This window comes from Oppia nitens, unplaced genomic scaffold (assembly GCF_028296485.1).
Source record: "Oppia nitens isolate AA-2021 unplaced genomic scaffold, nextdenovo-longstitch-racon4-pilon3 scaffold6_pilon_pilon_pilon, whole genome shotgun sequence".
NCBI lineage: Eukaryota > Metazoa > Arthropoda > Arachnida > Sarcoptiformes > Oppiidae > Oppia > Oppia nitens.
This window is the reverse complement of record NW_026533250.1, coordinates 7,228,595-7,243,975: the sequence shown is the minus strand read 5'-3', so window position 1 is coordinate 7,243,975 and position 15,381 is coordinate 7,228,595. Positions and strand designations below refer to the sequence as shown.

The 15,381-nt window shown below is 23.3% G+C and overlaps 3 protein-coding genes across 5 annotated transcripts; all 3 read right to left on the bottom strand.

Annotated features, from left to right (window-relative positions):
• Positions 1 to 1,458: 1,458 nt before the first annotated feature.
• LOC128962050 (uncharacterized) lies at positions 1,459 to 8,952 on the bottom strand. Of its 2 annotated transcripts, none has more exons than XM_054308374.1 (6): positions 8,570 to 8,952; positions 3,444 to 4,034; positions 2,626 to 2,871; positions 2,345 to 2,484; positions 1,614 to 1,963; positions 1,459 to 1,519 (listed from the first exon to the last, which is right to left on the bottom strand). In XM_054308374.1, exons 1-6 carry the CDS (start codon positions 8,891 to 8,893, stop codon positions 1,512 to 1,514), a joined length of 1,659 nt encoding a protein of 552 aa, XP_054164349.1. In that variant the 5' UTR covers positions 8,894 to 8,952; the 3' UTR covers positions 1,459 to 1,511. The 2 variants fall into 2 exon arrangements, with proteins under 2 accessions (XP_054164349.1, XP_054164348.1); XM_054308373.1 differs by having other exon boundaries at positions 1,470 to 1,519; positions 1,611 to 1,963.
• Positions 8,794 to 12,344, bottom strand: LOC128962052 (uncharacterized). 2 transcript variants are annotated; one of them, XR_008484635.1, is made up of 3 exons: positions 11,677 to 12,344; positions 10,725 to 11,593; positions 8,794 to 8,826 (listed from the first exon to the last, which is right to left on the bottom strand). XR_008484635.1 is itself a non-coding variant. In XM_054308375.1 (2 exons), exons 1-2 carry the CDS (start codon positions 12,188 to 12,190, stop codon positions 10,785 to 10,787), a joined length of 1,323 nt encoding a protein of 440 aa, XP_054164350.1. In that variant the 5' UTR covers positions 12,191 to 12,344; the 3' UTR covers positions 10,723 to 10,784. The 2 variants fall into 2 exon arrangements, 1 of the variants encoding a protein (XP_054164350.1); XM_054308375.1 differs by lacking the exon at positions 8,794 to 8,826 and having other exon boundaries at positions 10,723 to 11,593.
• Positions 12,345 to 13,281: 937 nt separating this feature from the next.
• LOC128962560 (zinc finger protein chinmo-like) lies at positions 13,282 to 14,111 on the bottom strand. The gene is made up of 2 exons (XM_054308944.1): positions 13,537 to 14,111; positions 13,282 to 13,470 (listed from the first exon to the last, which is right to left on the bottom strand). Exons 1-2 carry the CDS (start codon positions 13,979 to 13,981, stop codon positions 13,295 to 13,297), a joined length of 621 nt encoding a protein of 206 aa, XP_054164919.1. The 5' UTR covers positions 13,982 to 14,111; the 3' UTR covers positions 13,282 to 13,294.
• Between the last annotated feature and the right edge of the window lie 1,270 nt (positions 14,112 to 15,381).

Here is a 15,381-nt window from a genome sequence, read left to right as displayed (position 1 = left end):
AAAAAATAAAATTTATTATATAATATTGTATAGAAAACTTTCTAAATTTTTTTTGATAACACTAAGGATGTTAAAAATTTATATTACTTTTATTATTATTAAAATATAAAGATTATAATATTATATTTTATTTATTATTTTAAAATAAATTTATCCATTATATTATTGATAATATTTTTTATTTAATAAATTTTATAATTTACATATATTGTGCTAACAATTTTATAAAAGTATGTGCAAAATACCTGAGTTTATATATATTTTACAAATTTTTATTTTATTTATTAAATTTTAAAATCAATTATATAATAAAATATTTAATAAATCAATAATCAAATATTTCATACTAATCAAATGTCTCATAATTCATAATATATATCTATATTTAACATAATATATAATTAATAATTTGCAATTGACTATTAAATACTATTAAAATTATTTATAAACAATAATATAAAATATTAGACAAAAAATATCATACATTTATGTAATAATGTAATGAATTAGCTATAAATAAATATTGCAAACCATTATATTTATAACATTATATATATATATATATATCATAAATGTTATATAAATTTATCTAATAATTAGTAATTATTACTTTGTATTAAATCACAATTTTATACTTTCTATAAATTACTTGTCATTTACTAATAATATCTCCAAACAAACTATTCATCAAATTTAATATATAATTAAATTTCATTTACTTTTTCATTGATCACACATTCATTTAAAGTCAATTAATTCAGTTTCTCAGATATATTCTTATAATGTATATTAAAATTTAACATTTAATTTTCCAATTATTAATCAGAAAAAAATACATAATTAATATCTTAACAAACTTTACATTTTACCGTATATGTACTGTATATTGTAATAAAATACTGTACTAAATATAATAAATTGCAAGTAATTATTAAAATAACATAATTATAATTATTATATAGTTTGGCCAATTAGTTAGATTAATAAATTTTTTTAAATAGTAATTTTTAATTTAATTTGAAAATTTGTTTTGTCTATTTGACTATTTATATATATTTATATTAAATATTTTCAAAACGTGCTTTACGTCAATATTCCTGTACTATTCAATTGAATTACTATAGGCACACACATATATACTATAATTGTACCAACAATTAATTGATTTTAACATTGATTTACTAAATAATAACAATTATTACCAATTGTTATATATATTAGTAAATATTAATTTGATTTATTTTACTATCAGTAATATAAATCATGTAAACCAATGGTGAGAGAGCGAGAAAAAAACACTTTGAATATAATATAATAAATTGATTGATAATATTTTTAATAGAAATCAATGTGCGCTATATCTGTCATCTGTGTATGTATTAAATACAATATATCGGATGTATTCAGCAAATAGTGATATTATATTATATTATATTAATATATATTGATTAATAATTTGTGCTGATGTTTGTGGCAATAATAATAATAATAATAATATTTGTGCAAACGTTTCAATAATCTGTTTGAAAAAAATAGAAATATATAAAGTATTAGTAGAGGATTAGGTATATATGTATTATATTGGAAAGTAATATAAAGAAAACAACTACTACTGTGAGCATCACTGGTCATTGAATGCAGTGAATGTCTATCCGATTCATATTGTCTATGATGTGGTAGTGATGGTGTCGGTTGTATAGCAGCAGCACTTTGATGATGATAGTGATGATGATGTTGTTGTTGTTGTTGAGATGAGCTCTTGTGATGATTACTCACATATTGTACAGAATCGTGCAAAAAGTCGTCCGACTTTGCCCTTTGACCCAATAAACTGGTTGTTGTCCCCCTTTGCGATGGTGAGGCCACCGACGATGAAGTACTAGCATAGGATATGCTCTTCTGATAGCTTAATAATTGACGCTCAAGACTATAGTTTTCGGATGTCAGAGCTGTTATCTCACGTCTATTAACACACATATTAAATACAAACAATTAATATACTGTATATTTCAATTGATAAATGTTTTTTAATAGCTTTGATACAATTATTTTTTTTGATGCATTCAAATTAATAGTAATTTGAATATATCAGAATATTTTGTTATCATAGCTACTAAAATATGTAAAAATGTATGCATCAATATATAAATACTGTATATATTATACATACTGTATTTATTTTGGTATTAATTAAGCAAAATAATTAGTGATCAGCTAATGTATGGTCTGATTTTAGGGGTCTAAACTATTGGGTCACAATGTGTTTAATACAAATTAATATATATATATAATGTTTAATATATAGTATGCTTATGTCATTTATTTCATTATCATCATTACTGACCGCATTTGTTGGCAATGGATACGCGAGAGGTCATCGTATTTATGATAAATGTGGTTAAACAGCATCATTGAGTCACACCATTCAATATGGACAGTCAGCTGGCCTTCCATTTCAAGATATACTTTTGGTGAATCTCTTATCTGTTTTTTTTTAAATATTTTTTGGTTGTAAGATATCATATCATATAATGGTTGTATATTAGAAAAATTTTATTTATTTTTTTAAACTAAACTAAAAGACTTTAAAAAAATATATGTAAAACTTGTGTAAATGTAAAAAACCTGTTGTGATATAATATCTGTTTCCATAATAGTTCCCATATCGATGCCGTCCTGTATATAATAGTTACTGTGCGGCGGATTTGTTACGACAATACTTTCGCGGACACCATTCAATGGATCTCTTGTAACTACATAAGCAATCCATGAGATATATCGCAGATGATTGCGAGGAACTGAATGCAAATCCATGAAAAACAACTTCAGACGCATGTGCTCTCCTTCCATATCAGTCTCTATACACCAACCCTACCAACAAAAAATAACCACACATTATATATATATATACAATAAATATATATATATTATATAATCAATTCATATTACCAGAGAGTATATATCAGAAATAATAAGACTGTTTCAAAATTTTAACAAAATCTTAATACAATGAATAAATACTGCAATTCTATAAAATTACGTAAATTATCTATAATTTTATAGTACTCTATATACTATTATATTGAAAATACAAAACAGAAAATAAAAATAAAACAAATAATAAATACCTCCTAATACTAAATAAATATATAATAAATTTATTACGTAAATATTTTTCAAATTCATTTTGCATAAAATATTTTTACTTTTTTTTTATAAAAAGCACTGTATTATATTAACATTAGCTATTGTGTGTGCGTGTGTTTATGTATGTACAGTACATAATGTTTGTTTATGTGTGTATGAATTAAATGTATATATATATATATATATATATATATATGTGTGTGTGTGTGTGTGTGTTTTTATTTATATATGTACAGTATGTATTAAATAATAAATATATATATATATATTTGTGTGTTTATGTATATATTGTATACCTGTTTGTTGCGGTCATAGCAGTTGATAGTCGGCGAAGGGTTTCTAATGACAGGAACTTTGGCTTCACTGATGGCATTACAACAGAACAGTTCGAGATATATGCGAACAAATCCATGAGGTTTTGATAAGTCTTGAAACGAATGTCCCCTTAATTGAAAGCCACGTATTCTTCCGCCAACGTCTGATATCTGATCCAAAATACCGGAATCTTCTTTGTATTTGCCATCGCCAAGGATGCATCGATACTGTACTCTACAGGGATGCTCAAAGCCAGTCAATCGGCTCAGGTATACAATGGCAATGTATTGTTGTATGTGTTGGTGGTGTTGTTGTTGTTGGTCTAAATCATTGTTGGCACCAGTAGTTGAATATAATTGGTTGATAATAGATATATTCCAATCAAACGATCCAAATGTGAAGTACGGTGTCTCCAGTTTGGCTGCTTTTGTCTGAACGCCGCCTGTTATCTGAATGTCTGTCTCATAGACTGTCATAATGTTGCCTAAAGACAACTCAAGCAAAAACTCTGCGGTTTCGTCACCAAACTTACGGCTAACGATCTCTGATAACAGCATCCATTTGCTTACACCCTATATATATATATATATAGAGAGAGAGAGAGATAGAGTATATATAAAACATTAATATAATTAAATATTATCATATGATAAGAGTGTCATTTAATTTTTATTTTTTAAATATAAAAACTATATTTTAGTGCAAAATACACTATAGTTTACGACTTATCTATAAATTAATATTATTATCAAATTTTATGCTTCATTAATGTATAGGCATTATTGAAAGTAATTACAGTATTTTAATGTTAAAAGTTTCGTTAATTATTGATCCGTTTTATCAGCTAATTAATCATATTTTTTTTAATAATATTAGAATAATTAGTTTAATTTTAAACATATTTACATAATAAAAATAATATAGTTATATAAAATATTTTTTATTATTTTATTTTAATTAATTAATGAGTTTCATATTTACTAAAAACAATTATTTAACTATAAACTGTATATTGTATATAATTCTATACTGTATAAGTGCTAACGATAATACAGTATTATTATTAATTATATTATTCTTATAATATATTCATATTATTATTATTATTAATTATTTACACTATATTATAATAATTTATAAATTATATCAAATTTTGTTCAAATAGATTAAGTTTTATAGTAAATATTTGTTTTTATTAAATAAAATAAAAACATTAAACAAAGTATCGCATTGTTAGTTATCAATCAAATTTATAATAAATGAAATATGATGTGTTAAATAAAATATTTTTGTTTGTTTGTTGTTTAAAAAATTCAAAAATTTTATTTTATCAATATTTTATTTGTTTATTAAAAAAATATATCGGAAATCAATGTAAATGTCATAAATATTATTAATACTACTAATTTTTATATATATATATATTAAATATATAATTTTTTATGGCATTAGAAATATTATTATTGTGTATGCCTTCCGGAAATTTATTAGTTTAATAACAAAAAATGAATGAATGAAATCAACAACTTTTTTTTGGGCAAACATTTGAAGAGATGAAAAATAAACTAAAAAATCAATAATAAAAAAAATATTATGAGATCTTTGTGTATGTAATGCAAAATTCAAGTGAAGTACGTGTCGTACAACATATTGTACACTAAATTCTGTATATTCTGTATATTCTGTATAAATATATTTAATATATGATATAAAAAGATAAACTTATTGTGTACTATATTTTGTGCAAAACTAAACATATTTACTATAATATTTACAACTACAGTATACATATATCATAGAAATATGTGTATGAAATACATACATAGTATTTTATATATAAAGTATATATACTGTATCAAAATACATGATAATCTATATAATAAAAACGTAAAAAGCTATAAATTATAGTTATATATATATATAAATATAACTTTTATTTTACAACAGCAAAACAACATATGACAACTTAATTGTATTGAAATACATATGCATCTAATGGATATGTTATTTACATAAACTTTTAATTTAGAAATAACATTAAATATATACATATAGTGTGTGTGAGTGTGTGTGTATATATATATATGACTAAGTTTTATTAAAAGCATTTTAGCCATTAAATGGCATTTATAATATTACAGTTTATACAATATAACTGTAATTTTATATTTTCTTTCAAAATTACTATTTTATTTTCTGTGACGTACAGTGTGTATCAAATAATTTTTTAAATACAAGTCATTTAGTGAAAAAAAATCATTTAAATTTAATTCAATTGTGAATATAAAGTCTTAAATACCCATTTGTAATGCAAATCAATTCATTTGTGTCTTAAATTCAATTATCTTTGAATATATATACAATACTTTGACTAATGATAAATACAGTTCAGTATATAATAATGTAGCAGTTTTTTTGTAATCATTACAACAAAAAATTAATTCATTAATTTATAATTAAATACAAATTTTATTTCTAACATAATTTTATTTGATCATTTAAATTACTATGAAACATATTATTATTATTATTAAACTCTAATCTAAATAATTAAAATATTTTAATTAAATTTAACCGAAAAAATTAATTATTCAAATTTGAATTAGTATAGAAAAATTTAATTATAATTTCATATATATATATAACACAATGATTCTAATTATACAATATTTTTTTTTAATTTATTTATTTAATGTTATTAGTCTATGATATATATTGTTAATGTTTAGTTGGATAATGATATTTAAAAAATGAGATGAATTATTTTTCGGATCATATAAATAACATTGAAAATGCATTGAAAGCTAGCGTTGATTATCTCTCTCTCTATAAAATGATTGTCACATAGTGTCAAACACATATCAAAATGGGTATTAATATGTTGGGAATGGGATGTAATATGGGATGTCAATAGAAATGGAAATCATCTCTCTATCTTATTTTTGTTGGGTAAATCCCTAAACACATTTGATGTATGCAAAGTGATAGCAGTATGTAGTTATGGCAACAGATTGGATGTGTCGAGGAGTCTCTCAATTTCATCAATGATTGTATGACTGTTTCCAAATGGTTTTCAAAGCAACTCATAGATGCTATTAGAGTTTTCTAAGCCTAGACATCCATTATATTAGTTTTATTCAGTCAATCAATTCAAGCAAAACATATTAAAAAAAACCCTAAACTATTCAATACTATACATAATATTCATATTATTAACAATTTTAATTATTATAAATCTTTTTTTATCATCCAATTTAACGATGCGGTTAACAGTTCTAATGTAGATTTTTATATATATATAAAGTTATATTCAAATATACAATAATACTATAATATATAAACCACAGTATATTTATAATAATAATAATACTATATTACATATACCGTAAATTTATTTAATTCATATTAGATTCATAATATGTAGTGTTTATTTATACTCAATAATAATAATAAAAATAATACTATACTATGTATAATGTATTTTATTGCAATCAAATCTACAAATCTATAAATTTATAGAATTATTTTAATATTCATTATATATATATATATATATATATATATATTACTTAGAAATATATATAATTAAAAATAACTATAACTATACAATATTAGATTATATTATTATATGAATTTCAATACTCGATTTTATTATAAATAATATATTTTTATGATAGTGTATATAATAAGATATGATATTTAATTATTCAAATAAAAATAATATTAGTCATACTTGAATTATGTTTAATAAAATTATAATATAAAGTATACCCAATATATATATATATATAAAGCGCAATATATATTGTTGTATACTATAGATAAAATATATCATTAAAAAAATATAAAGTATATGTTAACTAAAATAGATCGATAATAATGAATAAAAAGCAAATCTTTCTGATATTATTATCAGTAAAATCTATGGAAATACATGTTAAGGTGTTATAGTCCTGTTGTTATACAATTAGTTGTGTGATAAATAACATACAATTTATTTTTTTTATTTTGTTGTTGAAAACTACGTTATTTTAAGCTTAATGTCCACATAATATTTTTTGGGAGTTCAATATTATGTGTGTTTAATTATTTAAATCATCATTATATATAAAAATAGGCGTCTATTCAAATAAGCAAATATTTATAACATTTAACACAACTAAAATATCATTAAAGTACATCAAATGTGCCGCTATATAGATATATAGATATATATATTAAACTATAATGATTAGCAATAAATCATAATTGCCTATTACTTAAACATTAAATAAATAGTATATTTATTATATATATATATATATATATTACAGCATAAGTATACATTAATACATTTCTTCAAGATTACAAACATTAATAGTAACTAATATCGTTTTATTTTTATTTTTTAAATAAAACTATGTATCGAAATTCATATTATACAAAAAACAATTTCAATAAACTTAATGATAATAATGCACAAAAAATATCTATATTCAATATATACTGTATATATATATATATATATATATAAATTCTATATTATATAAATATCTGTCAAAATGATATAAAATAAAGTGCTATAACATTAAAACTATATGTTTGCTTGACTTATTCAATATTTATAGAGAGTATATACACAGTGTATAAGCAATAATTTAGTGAATTAGACTATTATTATTATTATTATTATTATTTGATTCATTAAACAAAAAACATTAGTTGATTCAATAAAACACACACAACTAACTACTAATATTGACAACATTGTTAATGCAAATGTCATTTATTAAATCAAATGTTATTTTAAATTTGATAACAAAATACTGATATATAAATTATATATATATACACACATAGTACAAGTGTACCATAAATTTTATAATTGACACCAAAAATAAAACTCAATTATATATAACATGAAAATTACATGTAAAACATCATACCGTATGGCTTTAAATATGAACCAAAAAAAATTAATTAATTAACATTAATAATAGTATATAAGGATATATAAAAAGTTAATTTATTACAAATTAATTAGATTAGCAAATTGGTTAACATGTGTTAAATTAATTAATAATAATTATGTGTGTGTGTGTGTATGTATGTATGTATGTGTGCATACCTGTGCTGGCTGTTCAACAGTAAAGAGGGCCTGTTTTTGGGCAAACGACTCGTTTTTGCTGAAATGTTCTCTATTTAGTAGAGTTAGCGTATAATCGGCCAAACATTTGGTATTTGGTGACGGATTTCTTAATATAAGATAAACGCCGAGCACTTTATCATTGCTTCGGGTGAAGGACAGCGCCCATCGGTGATAGCCGTAAGCGAAGTCTTTGGTGGTGGCGTCTCGGTGGACATCTCTGGTCACAGTACGGGTCACTATGAATGTAAAGACTCCGGTATTACTCCTATCATTCAGTTTCGTAAATCTATATAATAATGCCATTTAAAAGCACTTCATCTCTTCAATACACACATATATATACTGTTATATGTGGACTACAATTGCTTTTGCAAGCAATTTGCACCAAAATTGTTGACTTAAGTCATCGAAAAGCAACTTTTATATACATTTTAATTGTCATTAAATAGTTACAAAACTATAACCATATGACAAATATCATTAAAACTCTCTGATATACTCAACTATACTACTATACCATTGCATAATCAACGTGTTGTTGTTGTGTTGTCTATAACTTATTGCAATCTCATTGTATGTGTGTTAGTGTGTGTGTGTGTGTGTGTGTGCTCTTCATTGAGATGTTCACATCACTGGCAAGTTGTGTATATATGTGCTCTACATCTAAGTGCAAGTCAGTCGATATTATCGATTCAGGTAAGTGTCCACAACTGTTGCGAATCCGTAGTGTGTGTGTGTGTGTATAGTGTGTGTGTGTGTATAGTGAGTGTATGTGTGTGTGTGTATGAGTGTGTATGTGTGTGTGAGTGTATGTGTGTGTGAGTGTATGTGTGTGTGAGTGTATGTGTGTATATGTGTTCACACAAATGCCAATTATATAGATATATACGCGCATCGATTGTTTGCCTCAAACTAACTAATCGCAGCTATAGTTTGCCTCGAAATGTGTTGCAATATAAATCTTCATTTATTTATAATAACAATAATAATAATAATAATAATACATTATATTTAGAGTTTTACTCTATCATTGAATCCAATTTTCAAATGATTTTAATGCACACAAAAATATCATCAATAAAATACAGCTCATCCAGTGCTGACCACTGGTATGACACATATAACCCATACATTTATATTATAGTATCAACAGATCATACAAGTGTTTAGCTTAACAGTGATACTAACATTTACCTAATAGTTAGGTCAACCAAAAGATTAACTACTATTTAATAAATAAAAGTCATATAATAAGAGATTACAAATATTTTTTTTTAATTAAAAAATTATTAAATAAAAAAATATTATTAATAGAAAGTCTATATTTTAAATAATAGCCTTTAAGTAATATAACAAATATTTAATTTTTACAATCAATGTATACAAATTGGAAAAAATTGTGTTAAATTAAATTTATTCAACAACAACAAAATTAGACATAAAATTAGTTATTGTATGTAATAAAATAAAATGTATTAAAAAACAGATTTCAAGTGTCAAATAAAAATATACTGAAAACTACATATAAAACTATAAGTGGCATCTGTTGTGACACATTTGTGGCAAATAATTGGCCAAAAAAAAAATCTTAAGACAACAAATCAATAATTTAGTTAAAATTATTAACTCAAGAGCACTGGTATGTAATAATAGAAAAGCATTATATTATTTGTTTTAATCAATTAGTAGACAATCATTAAGCCCTTAAGGAGTTTAAAGTTTAAACATTTAAAATAATTAAAATTAATAATAATAATGAAAAAAAACCTGTATATTAATTACCGTAAGTATACTTAAAAAATTAAAATAATAATAATAATAATTAAGTACAAAATTGCAACTAATTAATTAGTAACTAATATAACAGAAATATATTAATTTTTTTAGTCGCACACAAAAAAAATTGAAATAAATTATAAATATTATTTTTTTAGTTATTTAAAAAAAAGATAAATAATGAAAACTAAATACAAACTAATACAAAAAAATATGTAATTATGAAATAAAAAATAATAATGAAATGAAATGCACACAAAAAAAACATTTACCGGTAAATATGTAATGAAATATAAACTTTTTATATATCAATATATATATATATATATTGTATAAATCAAAAACATATAAAACAAACCGTATGTTTTTTATTTTGTTTTCTTTAAAAAGTGATGATCACTGATGAGGAATGAAATTATTAGTTAGTTTTCTTTTGTGAGGGATTTTGTTGTTGTAGTTGTTGTCGACAATTAGTGGAGTGTTTAATCAATGTCTTTGCGTACTTCTGTTCTTTACCGCAGTTGAAACACTTGAATCGGCCGTTGGTCTTGTGTTCGGCATTCAAGTGACTAATCAACTCTTTTGAATCGGTTAACTGTATTAAACAAACGGGACAACTATTGTTGTTACCGACGACTGCAACTGCAAGTCCGCAACCAATCGGCGAACATTCAATTGTATTATCGTTTATCGCTTTTGATGGCAACTGAGTAGTAGTGGATATTATATTTTCCTTTGAGATTTGATTGTCCACCACTTCTTTGTCCATATTTTGTGAATTGTTGTTATCGTTCACTGAATCCATGTTTACATCGAATACAATTGGTTCCATCGATGGCTGTATCTGTGGTGACAAATAAGTACCAAATGACATACTGGCAACTTCTTTGAGAACATTTAATGATTGATTATGTGTTGGAGTGATAATTGCATTATTTGTGGTCAATAATTCAACAGAGTCTTCGGGCTGTTTTGTAGTATTGGATGCGTTTGAGGAGACATTCAAATGCTTACTCGCGACCATAGATTTTTCTTTGTTTTTGTTAACAACTGTTTTCGGATAGGATTGCTTTCGGCGTCTTTTGCGTCCAATAGGCTGACTGATGGCCGCAATTGACGGACCATTGGCCACAATCGACTCAATTGTCTTCATTATGTTGTCCTCGTTATTAGTTTTATCGTTTGTTGAACTTAATGACAAATTGATGGGTAGTTCTTGTAGTTGATCTAAACAATCGAAATAAATGAATGAATGGTTTGTTTGTTTGATTATAAGATTCAACAATAAGTTTTAGAAATACAGTAATCACCTATTGATAGATCCATTGGTTCAATTGGTTTGTCTTTCAAACGACGCTTTCTATCACTCGCTATGAGACTGTTGTTGTTGTTGTTGTTAACAGAATGATAACGCATGAGACCATTGATGTCGTATTGAATCAATTGACGAGAAAAATTGAGCGATTCTTCAGCGACTTCTTCTGTCTTCAATTGTAGACCAAATGTATTAGCAATTTGTTGTAATTGATTGACACGTTTAATATCAACCAATTGGTGGCCAAAGTAAACACAATCGACAATGGATTTCATGTCATCGACTTTGGTATCCATTAGTATAATGACAATCAACTGACTGGTCGACCACTTTGACAACAATTGATACAATCGTTGCGATAGTGAAGACAATACCAGTTTGTGTGCCATCACTGAGCCATCGATGCATTCAATGATAACATCTGTCATCAGTTGCGATAAATACATCTCTCGTAGTTCACGACTCTGTCCGTCCATACGTTGGCCGGAGATATACACAAAACAAGTCATCGTTTTTGTTGTTGTTATTTGGATCAGATTATCGCCGATTGGATCAAACAAATTGATTACTCAATCAATCACTCAATGCTTTTAATCGAATGTCAATCAAAAACAATAAATCAATGTTTGTATGACTCAAGTGTTGGTTTTACTGCTAAACACTTGATTTGATTTTTTTAGTGTTCGAACAAAAAAAACAAAATCTAAATATAATATTTGGTTTACAATAGGGTTGACAGAGACTAATACAATGTATAATACAATGTATAATACATTTTTTAAAAATTACTGTTATTTAGTATTTTTAAAAAATAATAATTAAAACACAAAAAATACTTGTTGTATAATAAATATAGATTTAATACAATTTTTTTTAATTTCGATTTTTTTAATACTCTTAATTTATTTTACTTTTCATTTGTATTATATATTTAAAAAATAAATTAATAAAATATAAATCGTTTAACTTATAAATATTATTCAATTAATAGTTATTAAAGTGTTGGGAAAATAATTATTAAAGCTATATTTATTATACAAAAAGGTATTATTTTTTGCTTATATAAAATCAATGTTTTTTTTAATACTAAATAAAGCTAACTTTAAAAAAAATTGTATTATACATTGTATTATACATTGTATTATACGAATAAAATTCAAATTACAAAAACCCTGTATTTTTCACAACCCTCGTTCATATAGACATAATATGTTAACAAAATTAGCAAAAATACTTAATGAAACTTATTTTAAATAATTATAATAATATTTAATAATAAATACTAAACAAACAAACAAAAAATATATGAATATAATTAACAAAAATTTTATTTAAAGTTTTAAATGTTTGCATAATTATTAATATTTAAAATAGCGATCAATTCATTTTAAAAAAATATATAAATGAATTGTTTTTAATCAATCATTCAAAATACACTAAACAGTCGATCATATCTATAAAAGTTATAATTTTTTTTATATATATTTTTAAATACTAAATAACTGAAAATATATTGACAATAAATTAAATATTAAATATAAATATAAATATATTTATATATATAATTAAATATTTTTTTTGTATTTAAATGATTTGCTGTTTTATCGATGACTTTATTTATAGGATCGCTTTCGGCGTCTTTTGGGTCCAATAAGCTGACTGATGGTCACAATTGGCCGATCGTTGGCCACAATCGACTCAATTGTCTTCATTGAGTTGTTTTTGTTATCAATTTTATTGGTCGACTGACAACTTAATGACAAATCGATGGCTACTTCTTTTAGTTGATCTAAACAATTGGAAACGAATGGTTATATTCAATATTCAATTAGTCTTAAAAAATAGTCTTAAACACCTATTTGCTGATCCATTGGTTCAATTAGTTTGTCTTTCAAACGACTCTTATTATTATCACTTTCTATTAGATTAAAATCAAGTGACTCTTCAGCGATCATTTCTGTCTTCAATTGTAGACCAAATGTATTAGCAATTTGTTGTAATTGATTGACACGTTTAATATCAACCAATTGGTGGCCAAAGTAAACACAATCGACAATGGATTTCATGTCATCGACTTTGGTATCCATTAGTATAATGACAATCAACTGACTGGTCGACCACTTTGACAACAATTGATACAATCGTTGCGATAGTGAAGACAATACCAGTTTGTGTGCCATCACTGAGCCATCGATGCATTCAATGATAACATCTGTCATCAGTTGCGATAAATACATCTCTCGTAGTTCACGACTCTGTCCGTCCATACGTTGGCCGGAGATATACACAAAACAAGTCATCGTTTTGTTGTTATTTGGATCAGATTATCGCCGATTGGATCAAACAAATTGATTACTAAATCAATCAATGCTTTTACTCTAATATCAATCAAAAACAATAAATCAATGTTTGTATGACTCAAGTGTTTGTTTCACTGTTAAACACATTTCTATTTTATTGTCTCAACAAAAAAACAAATTATTTTTTATATTTATTTTTTAAATAATTTATTCATTGAAAAAATTATTTAAAAATTTTATTATATAGTTTTAAAAATTATATATATATTTACATTTTAAATGATTTTCTGTTTTATCGGTCACTACTATACTAGACTATGTTTTTTAGGATTTAATAAAATTATACTAAATATAAAAAAGTTTTAAATTAATAAAAAAAAGTAATTCAAACAATTATTATTATTATTATTATTTATAAAGTATGCTTATTGAAATTTATAAAATGTAAGTTACATTATATTAGCTTAAATGATAAATAAATGTGATTTTAAAATTGAATTTAAATTTTTTTATTGCTAACAAAATACTGTTTAATATTACAGATTGTTATACATGTAGAAAATATTTAATTTTTTTAAGTAATAGACAATTTTTTTTTTTAAATTTATACATTATTTATACAATACATAATACAAGCTATAAATATAGTACAAAAATTTTTTTTAACAATTTATTATAATGTATTCAAATGAAAAAAAATTTAATTAAATTTAGTGAAGTGATTTTTTATTTTATTAAAAAATAAAAATTAATCTTATTTTTATTATTCAGTACTATGTAAATGTGTAAATAATCAATATTAAGTTTTAAAAAAGTAAAGATAATAAAATTTTAAAAATATAAAATTAATAATTAGATAGATTTAAATTAAATATATAAATTTTATTTTACTTAAATTGAACAAGTTGTAATAACTTAAAATTAAAAGGTTTTTTTAATATAATATTTTATTTTTGAAGTAAATTTATAACTAAATTTAGAAATATAACATAACATGAATACTGAAACTTTTATTTTATGAATATTGCTTATAATATGACAATTACATTACAGTGTCTTAATTAAAGGGTCACAAAATCAATATATACTGTATGCCTATACAGTAGTTTGAATTAGATATAAAAACATTGAGATAATAAATATTAAAGAATATTCTGTAAAAATAACATAGAATTTTTGTTTAAAAATTTTTAGCCAATTTTTGTTTCTAAAAATCAATTGTAAACAAATGTATTTAATAATAATTAAATTTAGAAATGTTGTAATTATGTATATATATTATATATTTTTTAAATAAGTTATAACATTTATCTTTTTATTAAAATATAAAAAACAATTTATTTTATATTTATATTAATATAATATTAAATATAAAAAAATTAGTAATAAGTATTTTTAGG

Excerpts from the sequence above, each read along its gene's own strand:
- LOC128962560 (XM_054308944.1), bottom strand. The coding sequence starts at position 13,981 with ATGACTTGTTTTGTGTATATCTCCGGCCAACGTATGGACGGACAGAGT. Across the intron at positions 13,471-13,536 it reads ACCAATGGATCAGCAAATAG|ATCAACTAAAAGAAGTAGCC; the intron begins GTGTTTAAGACT and ends CCAATTGTTTAG.
- LOC128962050 (XM_054308373.1), bottom strand. The coding sequence starts at position 8,893 with ATGGCATTATTATATAGATTTACGAAACTGAATGATAGGAGTAATACC. Across the intron at positions 2,872-3,443 it reads GCTATGACCGCAACAAACAG|GGTTGGTGTATAGAGACTGA; the intron begins GTATACAATATA and ends TTTTGTTGGTAG. Across the intron at positions 1,964-2,344 it reads ATCCATTGCCAACAAATGCG|ACGTGAGATAACAGCTCTGA; the intron begins GTCAGTAATGAT and ends GTGTGTTAATAG.
- LOC128962052 (XM_054308375.1), bottom strand. The coding sequence starts at position 12,190 with ATGACTTGTTTTGTGTATATCTCCGGCCAACGTATGGACGGACAGAGT. Across the intron at positions 11,594-11,676 it reads ACCAATGGATCTATCAATAG|ATCAACTACAAGAACTACCC; the intron begins GTGATTACTGTA and ends TCGATTGTTTAG.